This window comes from Pseudophryne corroboree, chromosome 2, assembly GCF_028390025.1.
Source record: "Pseudophryne corroboree isolate aPseCor3 chromosome 2, aPseCor3.hap2, whole genome shotgun sequence".
NCBI classification, from domain to species: Eukaryota; Metazoa; Chordata; class Amphibia; order Anura; family Myobatrachidae; genus Pseudophryne; species Pseudophryne corroboree.
The window spans coordinates 95,634,022-95,651,311 of NC_086445.1; the positions used below are offsets into that span (position 1 = coordinate 95,634,022).

Here is a 17,290-nt window from a genome sequence, read left to right on the forward strand (position 1 = left end):
CCCCCTGCCTTAAGTGCCCTGGGATGCCTGAATGCTTAATCCGGCCCTGCCTATAGGCTACCCTGTAGGGGTAGCCCAGGGATGGGATTGAAATGCCGGCTGACGGAATGCCAGCGGTCAGAATCCCGACAGGGGAAGGTAAGTATACTTACCTTTTCCCAATGGCCCCCTAACCCGCCCTCCCCACAGCCCAAACCTAACATTCCTCCCCTGCGGCTTAACCCTAACCCTCCCTGGTGGTGCCTAAACCTAACGCCCCCTTCCCCACAGCCTAAACCTACGCTTCCCCCTCCCTGCAGCCTAACCCTCCCCAGGGGTGCCTGAATCTAACATCCCCTCCCAGCAGCCTTACACAATCAGTGTCAGGATTCAGGCGTCAGCATTTTGACAGCCAGAATACCGACCAGGTTCCATAACCCACACTTGGCTCAGACAAACCTGGCAACTTGATGTCACTGTCTCACGAAATGCAGACTACTTAGACTCCAGATGTTGTCAATATGTCATTGCCATTGTATTGTTCAGACATAATTCTTAGTACCTACTGCTAAGTGCAGAAGATAACTGCACATATACTATAGTTGGCTGGCACAGCTGTATTTATCAAACATTTGCAATGGAGAGGATTGTACATATGTAAGATGGTGGTACTGACACATATCTCTCAACCCATTCTCAATACATATTTGGTGCTTTGTGTGCGGGTATCACCGATATAGCTTAAAACCACATCTTGAGTCTATAATACAGTAGTAATGCAGATCGATATACAGTATATACAGATGGGTCCATGGTTATCTTAACTAGTTTTCTGCACCTAGGCACAACATGATTTATTAGCATAAACCCTTCATCTATTGTTCTCAGCTGCAATACAATACAGAGAACAATACATCAGGGGATTAAGTCATTACAGCAGGGGATTAAATCCGACTGGCCAGTCTCAGTTAATCTTATTAAAGGTCAAGATAAATGTGGACCCATCTGTACTCCTGAAAATAAAATCTATAGCAACGGTGAGTTCTGATTTCATCACTTATAATGGGTGAATTCTGATATGATCATTTCCGTGTTCATTATATTTATATATTTATTACACTCAGAGAAAAGGAAGGATTTTAGTGCATGGTGGGTGGCTGGGCTTCCGTCAACAATATACTGTATATATATTTCAACAATATATGTACTCTCTATTTTAATAGGTGGCAGCTGGACATCAGTGAATTGTAATGGTGAGTTACCCTAAATAGTGGTATAAAAATAGTGTAGAAATAGTGAGCTTAGACAAATGTAGTGACTATGGTACACAAGCGCAGTACAGTAGGAAGACACAATTGCAGTACAGTAGTGCTACACAAGTGAAGTATGGTAAGATAAAAAAAACTTTATTAATAATTACTTCTATAATATACTTATATAATATAACAATATTACACGTAACAACAATCGCATAATTATATATATATATATATATATATATATATATATGTATATATACACACAAAATATGTATTCTGTTTAATTATTCACAAAATAAATATGTAAACTCCATTCACGGCTCAGGAACAGTTTTTGGACCTTTAACATCCCAGCCAGCTGTTGGTTCTAAGAATTCTCAGGATTCTCCTTGACTCAATGCTGTATTCATACTGTGTTGTTCCTTGAAAGAAGTAAAGTAGACCTGGGAAATAAAAGATATATTGTGATTAATAAACTTGAATAATGATATGGATTGTTCAACACATAATTCACTGAGGACTGAAAAAGACCATACTGTATTTAGGGTTCACTCTGTCTAGCAACGAGTAAGTACAGGCCAAAGTAATTGTGCCACAATGCTTATCGTGAAAATAAAACAAATTACTTATTGGTTCAATATACTAAACAAATATTCTAGCGGAGCTATGTTCTGTCACCACGTCCAGGAGCGCTAGGGATGAATTACATCACTGGGCCAGGTTGTGCAGATAGGCGCAGAAAAGGTTTAAAAATGTTTCAAATGATTACAGTTATTAAAAAAAGTTTTCAATATTTTTATATCCTCATTCTTTAAAAAAAATGCTTTAATAGACTCTATCTATCTATCTATCTATCTATCTATCTATCTATCTATCTATCTATCTATCTATCTCACAGGTTCTCAAACTCGGTCCTCAGGACCCCACACAGTGCATGTTTTCCAGGTCTCCTCACAGAATCACAAGTGAAATAATTAGCTCCACCTGTAGACCTTTTAAAATGTGTCAGTGAGTAATTAATACACCTGTGCACCTGCTGGGTTACCTGCAAAACATGCACTGTGTGGGGTCCTGAGGACCGAGTTTGAGAACCTATGATCTATCTATCTATCTATCTATCTCTCTATCTATCTATCTATCTATCTAATATCCGTGATAATAGAACAAATGTAATACAATGTTTGTTAAATAGACCTCTTATGCAAGGAATTTAAAAATCCTAAAGGCGGCAGTGACACATATGCAATGAAATGAAAGATAAAACCCTATGGCTGTGGATAATTGAACAGCCATTGGAACAAATAAAAATCAGCATCTGCAGTACTACTTGTGGCCATGCAGTGGCAGTGTACAGCCAAAATAATTTTCATTAATTTATTAGACATTTCCAGTAATTTGTACTGCGCTGTAATCTGTTTAGGTCAATAAGAGTGTAAACGTACTGTGTGTTTACACAGTATTATATAAATGGCAGCTACTTTTTGAGAAATTGTGTTTGCCCAGGCACAACCTGGCATCATTTCCGCTGGTGGTTACATTTACCTCTGTAATAAACTGCTGCATCAATCTTTGGACTCATTCCCGGAAACCCTTTGGCAATAAACTTTGGAAATCCTTCATCCATTGCTTGTTTGTCTTCATCATAACTGAGAAGGAAAATGATATCAATATTATACTACAGCCGTCAATAAGCATATGACACTTTATGGTTTATTGTAGGTGTAGTGTACGTGACAGCCTGTCCATCATCGTATATTCCGTACTGTCAGATAGTCTTTCTCATTATCTGCAGGCGTTATTGTTCATAATACTAGTGTAACATACAAATGAGTTCTTACAAGGTTCTGTTTACAGAAACAGAGTTTCCATAAGAACTTCAAGTTTATATAAACTGAGGTGTGAATTCTGCGGCTGTCCAGCTTCTGTGGAACTACAAGTTACAGAAAATATTGGCAGGCAAAGGATTGCTTTACATAAGATTATAGGTTCATCCTTCTGTTACAATAAGAAACCTAACAGGTGTTGTTTAATTAACTTGAATACACAGATGTTTTTCTTTCCATAGTATGGATTACTTTAATTTCGAAATGCCCTTCTTTTAACTTTTCCTGATGAAAATATTGGTTTATCATTCTGGCTTCTTTCTGTGTTTTTCAGCAGTGCTTTTATATTATACAGTTGCATGTTTTTGCTACTCTCAATTTGGTGTGTTCTGTTAATTCTATTTTCATTCAATAAGTACTTATTTAGTAGATAGATAGATAGATAGATAGATAGATAGATAGATAGATAGATAGATAGATAGATAGATAGATTGTATAAAATCCTTAGTGAAAGGCACAGATGGAAACAAGATATAAAACAAGATATTTAGTAATGGTTACTGGAAGACATGTAAAGGTCTGTAAAGTAATGTTGCCTGAAGGTGAAAAATCTGCCTGAGTTATGAGCTGAAGACTGAATATGATTATGGAATGCAAGTAGATTTCACAGAGGTCAAACCTCTTTGATCAGGTGCATGTTGTTACACCACCTGTAGGTGTCACACTTACCTCCAATATTTATTGCCCACAAAGAAGTAGGTTTTTCTCAGATTTTCGAAGTGAACAGCTGCATCAATTTTTTTCACATTTTTGGGAAATCCCAGCTTGGCGATGCTTCGGCTGCCTTGTGCAACATCAAATCCATCAAGAGTCCAATATTTGGCTCCTGAATACAAAATAAAACATTATTAGTGAGACAGAAAAATAGTTATGTTAAACAGAATCCATTTTCCTATAACTGCCACAATAGATTTTAAATACACCTAAACCATTTATATTGTTTCAGTCACTGGAGATAAATGAAAACATGTCTTGTACCTTTAAAGGCCAGAATCTCCCCGGTCAGTGAATTTTCATAGGCAGCATCGATGTCGTTTGGTAAAGATTCCCAGATTGACTGGATGAACAGAAGTTCAGCTTCACCTGCTTGAGGATGTTTGCGCCACATAAACCTATATAAATGGCATGGTTAGTAATTAGACACTTAAAAATAAGTCAGGCCTCAGTTTATTCTGTCTAAAGTGTTTATTTTCTTGCTCCTATTAGAGGATCCCTTTGCTTTTGGCTTTTTATTGTATTTAGTTTATTGGGTCTACGCCAGCCTAACATGGCAGATTTTCTGTAAGGATTCAAGAGCATACGTATAGTTGTAGCTATGCTTGTACTCTAAAAAGATGTGTCTGTGGTTTCCGTTGCACCCTCTGCCTTAGTCCGCAGAATAGTTTGTCCCGCAGAATAGTTTATCAGTGTAAGCATGGTAGACTGGCCTACCAGAACACCTGGGAAATCCCTGATGGGCTACACTGCCGAAAGACACAAAACTTGGCACAAAAATTGCCACGATTTTGCAGGCTGATTGGATACTGCCCTAAGTGTTTTAAATTGTTGATACTTTGCCAGAAGGAAAGAAGAATCACCAAGTTGAGGTGACGGGTAGTGATTCCTAGTCCTTCTGCCTCTTCTAGTGACTGTACTCCAAGTGAGCCCTGTAAGTTCTAAGTTCTGCTACTGTGTCACTGGCCCGCTCTTGCCCACATACGGAGAAGATGCTCATAGCATCCAACCAGCTTTCAGCTATCATCTTATAGAATGTAATTGATAAATAATAGCTAGCTGATTGGTTGCTAGGAGCAACTTCTCTGTCTGTCTTTAAAGGTTTGATTCATTTTGCGCTAGGTTCTCAATGGAGATTTTTAGAGTAGAAGGTTTTTTCCTCTACATAAAAATCTATATTCCCAGGTCACTCAGTTTAGCGGGAACATTCCTGTCTAGGGTTTCCGGTGTGACTGATACAACAGGCAGACAATCCCCTTTCATCATTTACCTGTTCACAAAGAAGAACAGTTCTCCACGAAGGGTGGTCACAGCATCAAAGACAATGTTGGAGTCACACTTAGTAGGGGTGCTTGGTCCTGTTGGTTGAACTGGACCTGTTGACTTTCCTAGAAAGAGAGGTATATATGGAATATTAATCATAACTGCAGACATACTGGCCCCAGGGGGTACATTATCTAGGAGCAGAGGAGAAGTAAAGGCAAGTAGTGTTACGTTTTCCATGTTCCAGCATGCAATAACATAATAAGTGAAGTTCTTACCATATAGAGATTGTATGGCATTTATATCATCTTGAGGAAGTCGGAATTGGTTGGGATCAGTGTTTGGGTAATTGGGATACATTAGGGCACCAGAATCACTGGAATGATGCAGACCGAGGGAATGCCCAAATTCATGTGCGGCCACCAGAAACAAATTGTACTCTACAAAGGAACAGTCACATGAGTAAAGTATGGATTTATGTTATAATAATACAGAAAGCAAGAAAAGGACACAAGGAAGCACCTATACTGTAATCCAGTGACTTCCAACCTGCTGTCAGTACAGTTTGTCAGTAAACTGATTAACTATAGCATTCTAAATGAGAACTTATCTTACTGAATTACAAAACAGTAAATACTGTAAATATATGAGAAGGAATTACATTACAAATGTAAAACTGCACTGAGGATTTCATCATGGACTCATAGGTCTAATCAGAGTTCCAACCTCCCACCCAAGAACCCAGACCCCCCCCCCCCTCCAAAAAAAAAAAAAAAAAAAGCTGTCAGGAAGACTCTGTTCTAATCCATCCATCTTGGAAAACATGCAGTAGGTCCAGTGGAATACTTAAAATTACTCAAATATGTTATACAGCCTAATAGTGAAATAACCATTGGTAACACTTGAAATGATGTTGACGCCATTACAAATAGCTGTATAATTAGATCTATGACTTACGTTGGCTGTTCTTTGTGAATGTCTCATCGTCATCAAAATGAGCATCTCCGCCAATCCCACTACCAGGCTGGAAGGCATGGGCTAAAAGTCCATTAGGGCCATCAAATGGAGAGTTATCGTAGTGATCTACAGTATAACAAGAGAAACGTTAGTATCGGAGACATCACTAAATAGCGGTTTAATGGCAGTCACACCAATAGATATACATATCAGTTCTTACCTCCAACTACAAATTTGATTTCAATGTCGCAGTCTCCTTGGTAGACCCTGGTGAAGGTCAGCGTGGTCACATCACTCCAGACTTTGAAAGCCCTCTGGATGGAATACTCCACATCTGCCTGTGACATGTCAGGAGTGAAGTTCACAATTCTAGGAGAAATAAAAAAACAATTTCAGTACTATAAATCCAAAGCTAAGATCTTAAAACTAATTAAGAATCTGTGTGGTTATATAGTATGTAATGCTAATTCCTGGCATAGTATATGTCACACTAAAATACCAAAGCATTTCTTACATCCATAGTTTTAGTAGGGTATATGTTATTCCTTATAGTGCATATATTTTACATGTTCCTAATTAAAAAAAATTTGATGGTATAAACACCTAGAACTAACATTTGTGTATATTTTATTTATAAATAGATAATTTTATGTAAAAATATTAATGCTACACTCACCCTTATGTTACAGTTTGTTCTTGGCAATGTCTGAGTAATAAAGGTATTCAATTACCCCCGATGCCGTTTCGGCCGATCAACACTGCCAGATATCGCGATTAATGACCGATGGTCATTATTTTGGTATCCAATTAGAAGCTGTTTTGACTTGCCGAAATTGGACCCGCGACAACACGAAATCACACGGGATCAAATATAAGTCCCCCATACCATGTGCTATCGCAGCACCGGCAGGTCACTGATCATGGATTATGCTTCAGGTGCATGAGACACCCAGAGCATAATCCTCAAAAAGTACCGGCATTGGGGGGAGGAGCATGCCGCATTGGGAGCTAGTAGCATAGCCCCATGCAATACAATTACCCACGGTCACTGACCTCAGGTAATTGGATACCCCCCTAACTCTTAAAAGTTCTACAGAGCAATTATTGATACTCTCTAAAGGGGAGATATATCAAGCCTTGGTGCGAGATAAACGGGAGAAGTTGCAGCCAGTTTCTAAATGTCATTTATCTAGCAGTCTTTGAAATCACTGTGCACCCTTTCCAAGGCTTGATACATACTACCCTAAATACTGGATTATACTAATAATAATAATAATAATGAGCCAGAAAGCAAAATGTTGGAGTAATTGTGTGTATTAGTAAATTGTTTACCTGTAGGTGAGATCTGTATTTGGCCAAGCAGCACTTTTTGGCACTGTGGAATACTCCCCGATATCATTCACACCACAGCGGGGTTTCTGCATAACTTCCACAGTCTTGGGGTCGAGTTTGCCTGTTACCTTCAGTCCGAAAAACTTCTGCATTTGTTGAAGCTTTTCTGAAAAAGGATTGTTGACCTTTCTGCCAACTGGACCCCCAGTTTTCAGATTGTAAAATCGCTTTAGGTATTTCTGAAATGCAAAAAGCAAACAAGGTATAATCATTTACCAATATTGGTGGGAAACACTGAGCATGACATTCATTTGCAGAGAATATATACGTATATATTTATTTTTTTATATTTACATCTTTTTGAAGCCACGCATACAATTTACATATTGTCCGCATATACCTTCCACTGTGTTATTGTCACCCAATTTACAGGAAGGCAAGTGCATTATATTTTGCATAATTATGTTTTTTAATGTTTTCATGGAAATATGCTTAACTAAATCAAGTTGGTGCAGTATTGATCATTCATGCTGCATATACAATACTGTAATGTCTATTGTTATTTGTTTCTTTTACTGTACGCCTGTTTTACTGTCATCGTATCAATGTGGTCACTCAGTTAATTTTTAAAAAGGTCAAAGTTATATATTCTTTAAAAATAGATAATAGTAGTGTTCATTCTAACACCGTGTACCTGTCACATCCCGTGCAGTTCCTCTTTTATATCTTCTGCTTTCTACTCTGGTGCTTCTAGCATACTCTGGTCTGTATCTTACCACTGCTATACAGGCCAGAGTGTGCTAGAAGCACCAGAGCAGAGAGCGACACCACAGACAGGAAAGAGGAACTTCACGGCTTGTGCCTGGTGCAGGGTGCTAGAATGAACACTACAATAGTATAGTAAATAAATTGTATATCATCGTATATTGGGCCTAATTCAGACCTGATCGTTGGGCAGCGATTTTTGCACTGCTGCGATCAGATAGTCACCGCCTACAGGGGAGTGTATTTTAGCTGTGCAAGTGTGCGAACGCATGTGTAGCAGAGCTGCACAAACAGATTTTGTGCAATCTCTGCGCAGCCCAGGACTTACTCAGCCGCTGCGATCACATTAGCCTGTCCGGGACCAGAACTGATGCCAGGAACCCTCCCTGCAAACGCATGGACACACCTGCGTTTTTCCAGACACTCCCTGAAAACGGTCAGTTGACACCCACAAACGCCTTCTTCCTATCAATCTACTTGCGATTGCCCGTGCGAACGGATCCGTCGCACAAACCCATCGCTGAGCGACGATCCGCTTTGTACCCGTGGTGCATATGCATGCGCAGTTTGGACCTGATCTCGCCCGCTGTGCGAAAACGCACAGCAGCTATCAGATCTGAATTACCTCCATAGCACTCTGAACATTTTCACGGTGGCTCACACAAAGCCATGACTTTACTGTCTGAGATACATACCGTATTATTAAATGTTTTAGCCCTATAAAGAACATGTGATTTTATTTTATAGGATTTTCTTATGTCAATCAGTGGCTCAGTTTTTTTCCTTCCACTAGAACCAACTGGTATCCATCTTGAACCATTTTCATAGAGTCTAGTTACTTGTAATTCTTTTAACATTTGATTAAAAGAAATCTGTGGAATATTGCTACGTTACAGCTACTCCTTAACAAGTGTCATTTCCACAATATCTCCAACTTCAAAAGATCCGAATTAATTTATCCTTACTTTCTAAGTGTAGGTAGAGCTAAATGTAAATATTTTGTTTCTATATCTAATTTCACACATAAACACCTTGGGCGGTATCCTATAAGCCCCGATGCTGCTTCAGCCAATCAAAACGGGCGGATATCACAATATATGACCGATGCATAATCCCAGATAAATGGCAGCTTCAGGGCTAATAGGATCGCTCCCTGCAATCCTATTACTGTAGCAGCGGGAAAGTACCACTGCTAATAGAATACCGCCCTTCATTTGAATAAAAAATACAATTTGTTCTAAAGAATACACCATAATTAAACATTTCTACTAATATCAAACTCACGTCTTGTACTTTTCTACAATTACCCTCATGGATCACCCAGATCTAGAGGTCAAGTGTCCCTGCTGTAAAATGCGGTGATTTACAGTGAAACGCATCATCACAGCCATGGTGACGTATCAGGATACAAGAGGGGGCACTAATCTCCCAGGATTCCAGGAGAATGTCCCAAAATCTGTGAGTCTCCTGGGCATTCTGGGAGACATAGGTAATTATGAATAATATCTGTAAATTTCATATGTTGGAACAATGTTGTAACTACCGTAGGAGCATTCTTACATACTGTACATGGGGCCTTTATGATTGCAGCATACACTCAATAAACAAAACTTGGTGATAATAAATTGTAAAGGCATCTATTTGCATGTTTAGGCTATATCAGCCATTGATAATTAAAAATAACTATTTGCAAATTGGAGCTGTTGTTAACCCTTTGCTGCCTTCTGGCAGAAAATATAAGCACATATTAAAGTGATATTTCTGTGAGCTATAGGTTTCCCAGCTGTCAAGACTGTTACATTGCTGCACAGATGTCGCAACCTTCCGCAATACAGTTATCCCCACTGCCGATGGTCTGGAACCACACAGCAGCAGAAAATGATTAACATGTTTGCAGATCCTTTTGTGATCGTTTATGGGATATAATTAAAAAACTGTAATGGACATCTCCTGCCAGCTGCACATTCCATTACTATATTCATCACAGCATTCTGTATGTGTGTTTATTCTACAGCATCTGTCACCAACATTGTAAAATACATTTAAACTCAATACATGTTAATTCTGAAGCTCATGTATAAACACAGCAAATATAGTTCAAGAAGAACAACATTGAACAAAACACCCCGTTATAATGTTACTATATCTCAAGATGCTCATATTACCTCTGCCATTTCTCCATAGCTCCCTTCTAAGTCACCTTGCTGTGCTGCTGGAAAGGCGGTAGACAGCGCAGCGCAGGAAAGTAGCAGGACCACAAGACCGTTCATCCTCCTGCTGGTTGAGTATCCCAGGTTGTAAGATAATTAAGAGTCATTGAGGCTTCCCTTTATATAGTCCTTGTATGGCTCATATAAGTATGAGTCACATTACATTTCTTTAGTTAGTGTGGATGTGATCCAACAGTGTGACACAACTAGAATTATGTAACACTACAAAATTCCTGAATACAACGTACTTGTATAAAACACAGCGCCCCAGGGCTTCCAGGTAATTATGTCTTTCAAACTGCTAACAGGGCAGATTTTACTATCACTCATGTGTACGGCTACAGTTTGTCTTATGTTTGGGTAGATTTTAGATTTTTACGTAGATTGCCAAAATGACTAGGGGTGAGCCAGCTACAAGCGTCACTTGGGAAAATCCTTAGTTGTGCACAAACCAATGAAAGAAAGAAATGTTTGGTTTAATCACTGTCTGGCTTCAAAGTCACATTCTGATGCAAAAAGTAAGCCGGACTGGTTCAGTTTATAAAAACATACAGAAATTGATAGGGCAGATTACACAAGGGGTCAGTGGTGGGCTCAGGAGTAACCCTTCAATTTGCCTTTTGCCAGACATGAATGAAGCCTGTATGATATTTGGTCCATACCCTCGATGTTTTCTAAACTGATGGTTGGCACTATCTGCCTATGGGGTAACTATAGAGGACCAACAAACACCACATTGCATTTATAAAGATCCCAATAGTCTACACTCACTCCTTAATGAGCTAAATATTGTCTTACTTCATGGAAATTTCAAAGAAAGAACCACACAAATGATGGATGGCTTTTTGAACCGCCAGATGATTACTGCAAATACACGGATATTCCTGGGACCTAGGCTGTCTTAACAGTAGTGTAGCCCCTGTATAAAGCAATGCACTGTGGCCCTTATCCATCCTCCAGCGGTGGGGGTACTGTCGGCGGCGTCTGTGATGTTCTATCTTCCACTCAGCATGATGAACCTGAAGCAATAATTTCTGCTAATTACTCCTTTACTGCACGGATGGGGTGGGGGTTAGTGAGATGGGGCAGGAGGGAGAACACTAAACTGCAGAAGGGGGCATTAGGGTACATGACATCTAGGGAGGTAAAAGGTGTTTAATATGTGGGGGAGGGATGGATAGTGGAATGGGCTTAATATTCATCATTTTCTGGTGGGATAACAGATTACTTGACCACGGATATCTCTGTTTCCTGGATTTCTAAGCTTTGGAATAAAAACCAGTGAGTCCCACCTTTCAGGAGGTACTGGGTTCTTGGGGACTGGAGTTCAGGAGCTGGAGCAATCCACTGACAATTATATAAAACCGCATCAAAGGCGTGTGGACCAGATGCTGGAAGGCAGATATTTCCAGTTCTGGGCCTGCTTGAGACAAGCTGCCAATGTCTTCCAAAAGGGGAGAGTCCCAGCTTTTGGAGTATACCCTCAGAAAAAAATCTTAAGTCAGACACAACCAGAGATATCCGGCCAGGAAGAGAAATTAGGCTCAGACAGGGACCGCGCCTTTGAAGTCGGATATCTCCGGTTCCCAGGTCATTTCTCAAAATTCTGGTACCCCTGAAAAGAGAGGACCCTTAGCTATTAGCCTAGGGCCCTTAGACTCCTGGGGCCCTTGGCAACTGCCCAATAAGCCCAATGGAAAAGATGTCCCTGCCTGGGACAAATAAACACTGCAGTCTGGTACTATATTTTAGGGAGATGGGAGTGACGTGGAGACCTGTCATATTAGGCCATGGTGGTACATTTGCAATAAAGTTTAAGCCCATCGGATACTGCCTTTCATCAAGATATTAATGAAAGAGCCATGGCTCCTGTTGCTTCTTAATTGGTATGTGGGAGGTGTAGAGAGGTGTTCTCTGTTTCTACCACCTCAGCAGTTAGTATGATGGGTGCCTGTCTGGGAACTTCCCGTTACCAAGGAAAGGAACATTTGCACTCAAGCATAATAGTAAGCCGAGTCCCAACACTTTGATGGATCTTATATGACCACTATCCAATCTGTCTAATAGGCATTGTATCCTCAGGCCAACAGGCAGGCTTAGTGGAGCTTAAGATCAGTGGATCTTATGCAAGTCCTTGAGTGGACATAACCAGTGGTGAATATACCATTAGGCACGTGTGTCACATGTTTGGGGGCGACACTTGTTTTGCTTGTTTTGGTACTGTCAGCTCAAAAAGTACCAGAAACTGCAACATATTTCCACTGTACTGTACCATATGCTGCATTGAATGGAGTGTAAATGGGTAGGACATAGACATACTGTCCTGTAAGCAGTCCTACTTTGAAATTATGTATACATAATTATAATGTCATAGTTAGTGGGTTTTGAATTATTCTATTAAATTGCTTATCATCAAATGAGGGCTTATAAATTACAACTAATCAATAAAAATAATAAAATTAAGCAGGCTGGGTGCAGCCATTACTGTTGTGCCTAGGGGCGACCTGCCCCCTAAATCTGCCCCCGGACATAACCCACTGAAGCTCTGCACATAAAGGAATGACAGTAACAGATTGCCTATGTTTAGGTCTAATTTCCATCATTTGTTTATCTGCCCTTCTCTGCAGCTACTCCTCTCCTCCACCTGTTAAGAGTTCTTATCTTCTGCAGAAACTGCCATCTTGCTCTGAAAATCTCAGAGTTTAGGCAGTAATCTAAGTGCAATTGTGCAAATCTAGGACCACAGGTGGTCATTCCGAGTTGATCGCAGCCAGCAACTTTTTGCTGCTGCTGTGATCAACTAGTCCACGCCTATGGGGTGCATTTTAGCTTAGCAGGGCTGCGATCGCTTGTGCAGCCCTGCTAAGCTAAAAAAAATTCACACAAAACAAGACCAGCCCTATATCTACTTACCCTGTGCGATGAATCCAGCGATGATGGGCTCGGCTTTGACATCACTCCTCCGCCCTCCGTTCTCCTGGGCACGCCTGCGTTTAACTTACCACTCCCCGAAAACGGCTCCAAACGGTCCGGATCTGCCCTGCACCGCCCTCTTCCTGTCAATCTTCTTTGCGGTCCGTCCTTCGACCGCTTCCTTTGTAAGTCGTGGCGTAACCCGGCGACCCCTGTTGCCGGGCAATGTCGCGCACATGCGCATTCCGCACCTGTTCGCACCGCAGAGATAAACCGCTGCGTGCGAACGAGTCGGAATGACCCCCACAGTGGAACCACTGCGCAGATCATCACAAACTAATTGAGAGTATCAACTTCTCTAGAGCACTATGAAGATTGCCCTGCCCAGGGCCGGATTAAGGTACACATGGGCCTGGGGCTAAAAATGATCAAGGACCTATTGTGAGAAGTTGAGGAGGTGTGGCTAATGTTGTGTGGGTGTAGCCAGTTACATATACTGTAGGCGTGTACATTCCCTACTCTATTAGCTCCAATGTCTCCCAAAATATGTAAAAGTAGAAAAACAGCATCACTTTGGGTGGAAATTAAAAATATAGTTTTAATTCTTATTGTTTATGGCAACCATGTGACCAGTTGGGCAGTTAATAATCATCATGCTATCATGGGGATGGGCCTATCTTTATCTTGGGCCTGGAGCTGGAGCTCCATCCACCCCATTGTTAATCTGGCCCTGGCCCTGCCTCTACTACGTGTGTGAGATACGCTGAATACTAAGCGCTGGTAGTGCTTATACACAGCGCAGCCAGATTTACACAAGACACATTTTTACAGCCCACAAATGGAATCCCACCCAACTGTACATCAAGCACTACATATACAAGACTCATGGGCCCTCATTCCGAGTTGTTCGCTCGCTAGTTGCTTTTAGCAGCATTGCAAACGCTAGGCCGCCGCCCTCTGGGAGTGTATCTTAGCTTAGCAGAAGTGCGACCGAAAGGTTAGCAGAATAGTGCTGATTTTTTTCGAGCAGGTTCTGAGTAGCTCCAGACCTACTCCTTCCTTGCGATTACTTCAGACTGTTTGGTTCCTGGTTTGACGTCACATGCACGCCCTGCGTTCGGCCAGCCACTTCCCCGTTTCCACAGGCACGCCTGCGTTTTTACCTGACACGCCTGCGTTTTTTTAGCACACTCCCGGAAAACGGTCAGTTACCACCCAGAAACGATCCTTTCCTGTCAATCACTCACCGATCACTCGAGCGATATAAAACAGTCGTTCGGCCATGTGTAAAACTGCAACGTTTTGTGTGAAAGTACTTAGCGCGTGCGCACTGCGGCCCAAACACATGCGCAGAACAGCCGATTTTAAGCCTGATCGTTATGCTGCGAAAAACGGCAAGGAGCGATCAACTCGGAATGAGGGCCATAGTCACATTCTTCCCACTTATTGGACAGTTGTCTCCTGTCTCGTTGGTCAGATATTATGCCATTGATAATAGAGTTTAAAAATGAAGACTAACCAGTACAGCACAGTAAAAAAAAGTATAATTCAGTCAAAATAATATATTGTATTATCTATATTGATAGGAGGAATACATTGCTTAGTATACAGTATACAAAACATTTATATTGGCTTATTACTTGCAGAATATATGAACAGAAAAAAAAGGATTTTGGTGGAATGTTGCGCACTTTTGGGAAGAAAATATGCCACAGACCAATATATTACCAAAAGACACTAACACCAGTGTCAGATTATGATAGCACAAACAGAAATAGGTATTTATGGTGAGCGCTTTTCCTTCCCAAGGACGTATGCAAAATTAAATGCTTGAAGCCAAAAGGTCTAATTTCTTAAAAAAGACATTTTAATTTAAACATCCATGATTAAAAAGTGGCACAGAACACATAAAACATGAATTAAACAAACATAAAATCAAAAACAATACATAAAATAATTGCACAGACCCTTAATAGTAAACATTAGCAATGTGAACATTACAGGACAGTCTACGTGCAAATCATGAAGTGATGGGTCTTCTGGCTCATACCGTATGGGGTATGTGGTGTGTGCCTTGATGTTTAAAGATGGGGTTCCAGCTGGCAGCCCAGCAACACACCACACACTTTGCCAATTGCAGATGAATGTAGCAAATCGCTGGTAAGAGTCCAAGAAGATCAAAGTCCCATTAGTAGCACAACGCGTTTCGGATAATACATCCTTTTTCAAGTGCATCTATAAAATTGTGAGCTGCTGCTCTATTTAAACTCCTTGTCCGGAAATGAGCTGATTTAATTTTCCCGCCGTTTGCGTTCCAACACCCGGCCGGAACCGGAAATGCGCGTTCCACCTTCCGTGATCTTTAAACATCATGTATTGTTTTTGATTTTAAGTCTGTTTAATCCATGTTTTATGTGCGCTGTGCCACTTTTTAATCATGGATGTTTAAATTAAAATGTCTTTTTTAAGAAATTAGACCTTTTGGCTTCAAGCATTTAATTTTGCATACGTCCTTGGGAAGGAAAAGCGCTCACCATAAATACCTATTTCTGTTTGTGCTAGAATATATGAACAGGACACACAGAAAACCCTTATATCAGGAGATATCTGCACTGCATTGTTTATTGATGAGCAAGTTCATAGTAAAATACAGTTCAAGACACATTAAGTTGCACACTGCTGTGTAGGTCTATGGCTCAGGTACCACATTTGTGCCTTTAGAACCCCAGCCAGCTGTAGGGTGTAAGCGTCCTCTGGATGCTCTGTGACTTGATGTTGTATACGTACTGTGCGGTTCCTTAGAGGAAGTAAAGTAGATCAAGGAAATCAGAGAAATACTGTACTGAAATCAGCACAACTGTAACACAACTGTAACACAAAGGGGCTGAATTGGACGCAAGGGGCAATACGGACGTATCTCGTGGATTTCAGCACACTGCGCAGGCACCAGATCAGGTACCTGTACAGGGGGAGAAATCACTATTGAGTACAGATTACATTTACGACCGTACAATCTCTGGGATCTATGCGCATGTAAGCTGGCTTCCTTGCTCGATCGTAGGATGAAGATGGGGTGTCTGTTTCAGATGGATCTTTTGCACCCAGCATGTGCATCCCAATACTAACGATAAAACAAAGGAGTATTCCTGCATTAGCATAAATTAGCATAGATGTTCATGTCCCAGTGCTCCTCTATACAACAACCAATGTCATTTTTGTAGTGGGAAAAGAAAGATCAATAATTAAAATGGAACAAGTAAATGGAGTTAATGTAAAAATGCTCCGAAATGGTCAGATTTTATTTAAAAACACGTTGACAAAACATGAATGGTCGATATATTGGCTCATCGATGATCAAACCCATCGTGACCATCAGGACCCATGAGAGGTGAGGGGATGCTTTTTTACATTTCCAAAACGGCTGCTAATGTCTGCAGCCACTGGGTAGGGGCTGCCGCCAGACTGTCCATGTAGCAGGGATTAGCAGCACAGCAGGTACTGGGGAGGGAATCAAGAAGCAAAGGGACCAGAAGGTCCCTCTGTGAGCATCAGCTGTTGGAAGAATCATCTTCTAGCACTGTACAGTTGGCATTTCTGACTGGTCGCATCAGATGCAACCATGTCAGGAAAAGCCCAGCCTGGAGTGGTCGCATCTAATGCGACCACATAAGGCAAGTGGTTAAGGGGCCTATTTATCAATAATTATTTACTAGATATTCCCCCAAAACAGCCATTTTCGTAGGGTTCCCACAAATATTAAGATTCCCGCAGTTGCACTATGGAGGGATTGCAGCAAATGCAGACCCCCATCCTGTCGGATTTACCAAACTCTGGAATGCGGTGTGTGCTGAGGATCCAAACCGGGTAGCAGTGTGATAGCTTATAAGAGCCTGTCTCCTGGCAAGAGCTGAATAGTAAAGTCACATGAAAATATGAATTTTCACATTGAGAATTTCTGCACAAAATATTTATCACATCCATATTAAAAATGCGAATGTGCTATATATGCCCCTAA

General features: G+C 40.8%; 1 protein-coding gene across 1 annotated transcript; it reads right to left on the bottom strand.

The window, feature by feature from the left end:
- Positions 1-1,404: 1,404 nt before the first annotated feature.
- Positions 1,405-10,464, bottom strand: LOC135050543 (matrix metalloproteinase-18-like). Its single transcript, XM_063957015.1, has 10 exons — positions 10,318-10,464; positions 7,388-7,626; positions 6,276-6,424; positions 6,056-6,181; positions 5,377-5,538; positions 5,106-5,223; positions 4,100-4,233; positions 3,791-3,947; positions 2,781-2,884; positions 1,405-1,681 (listed from the first exon to the last, which is right to left on the bottom strand). Exons 1-10 carry the CDS (start codon positions 10,420-10,422, stop codon positions 1,581-1,583), a joined length of 1,395 nt encoding a protein of 464 aa, XP_063813085.1. The 5' UTR covers positions 10,423-10,464; the 3' UTR covers positions 1,405-1,580.
- Between the last annotated feature and the right edge of the window lie 6,826 nt (positions 10,465-17,290).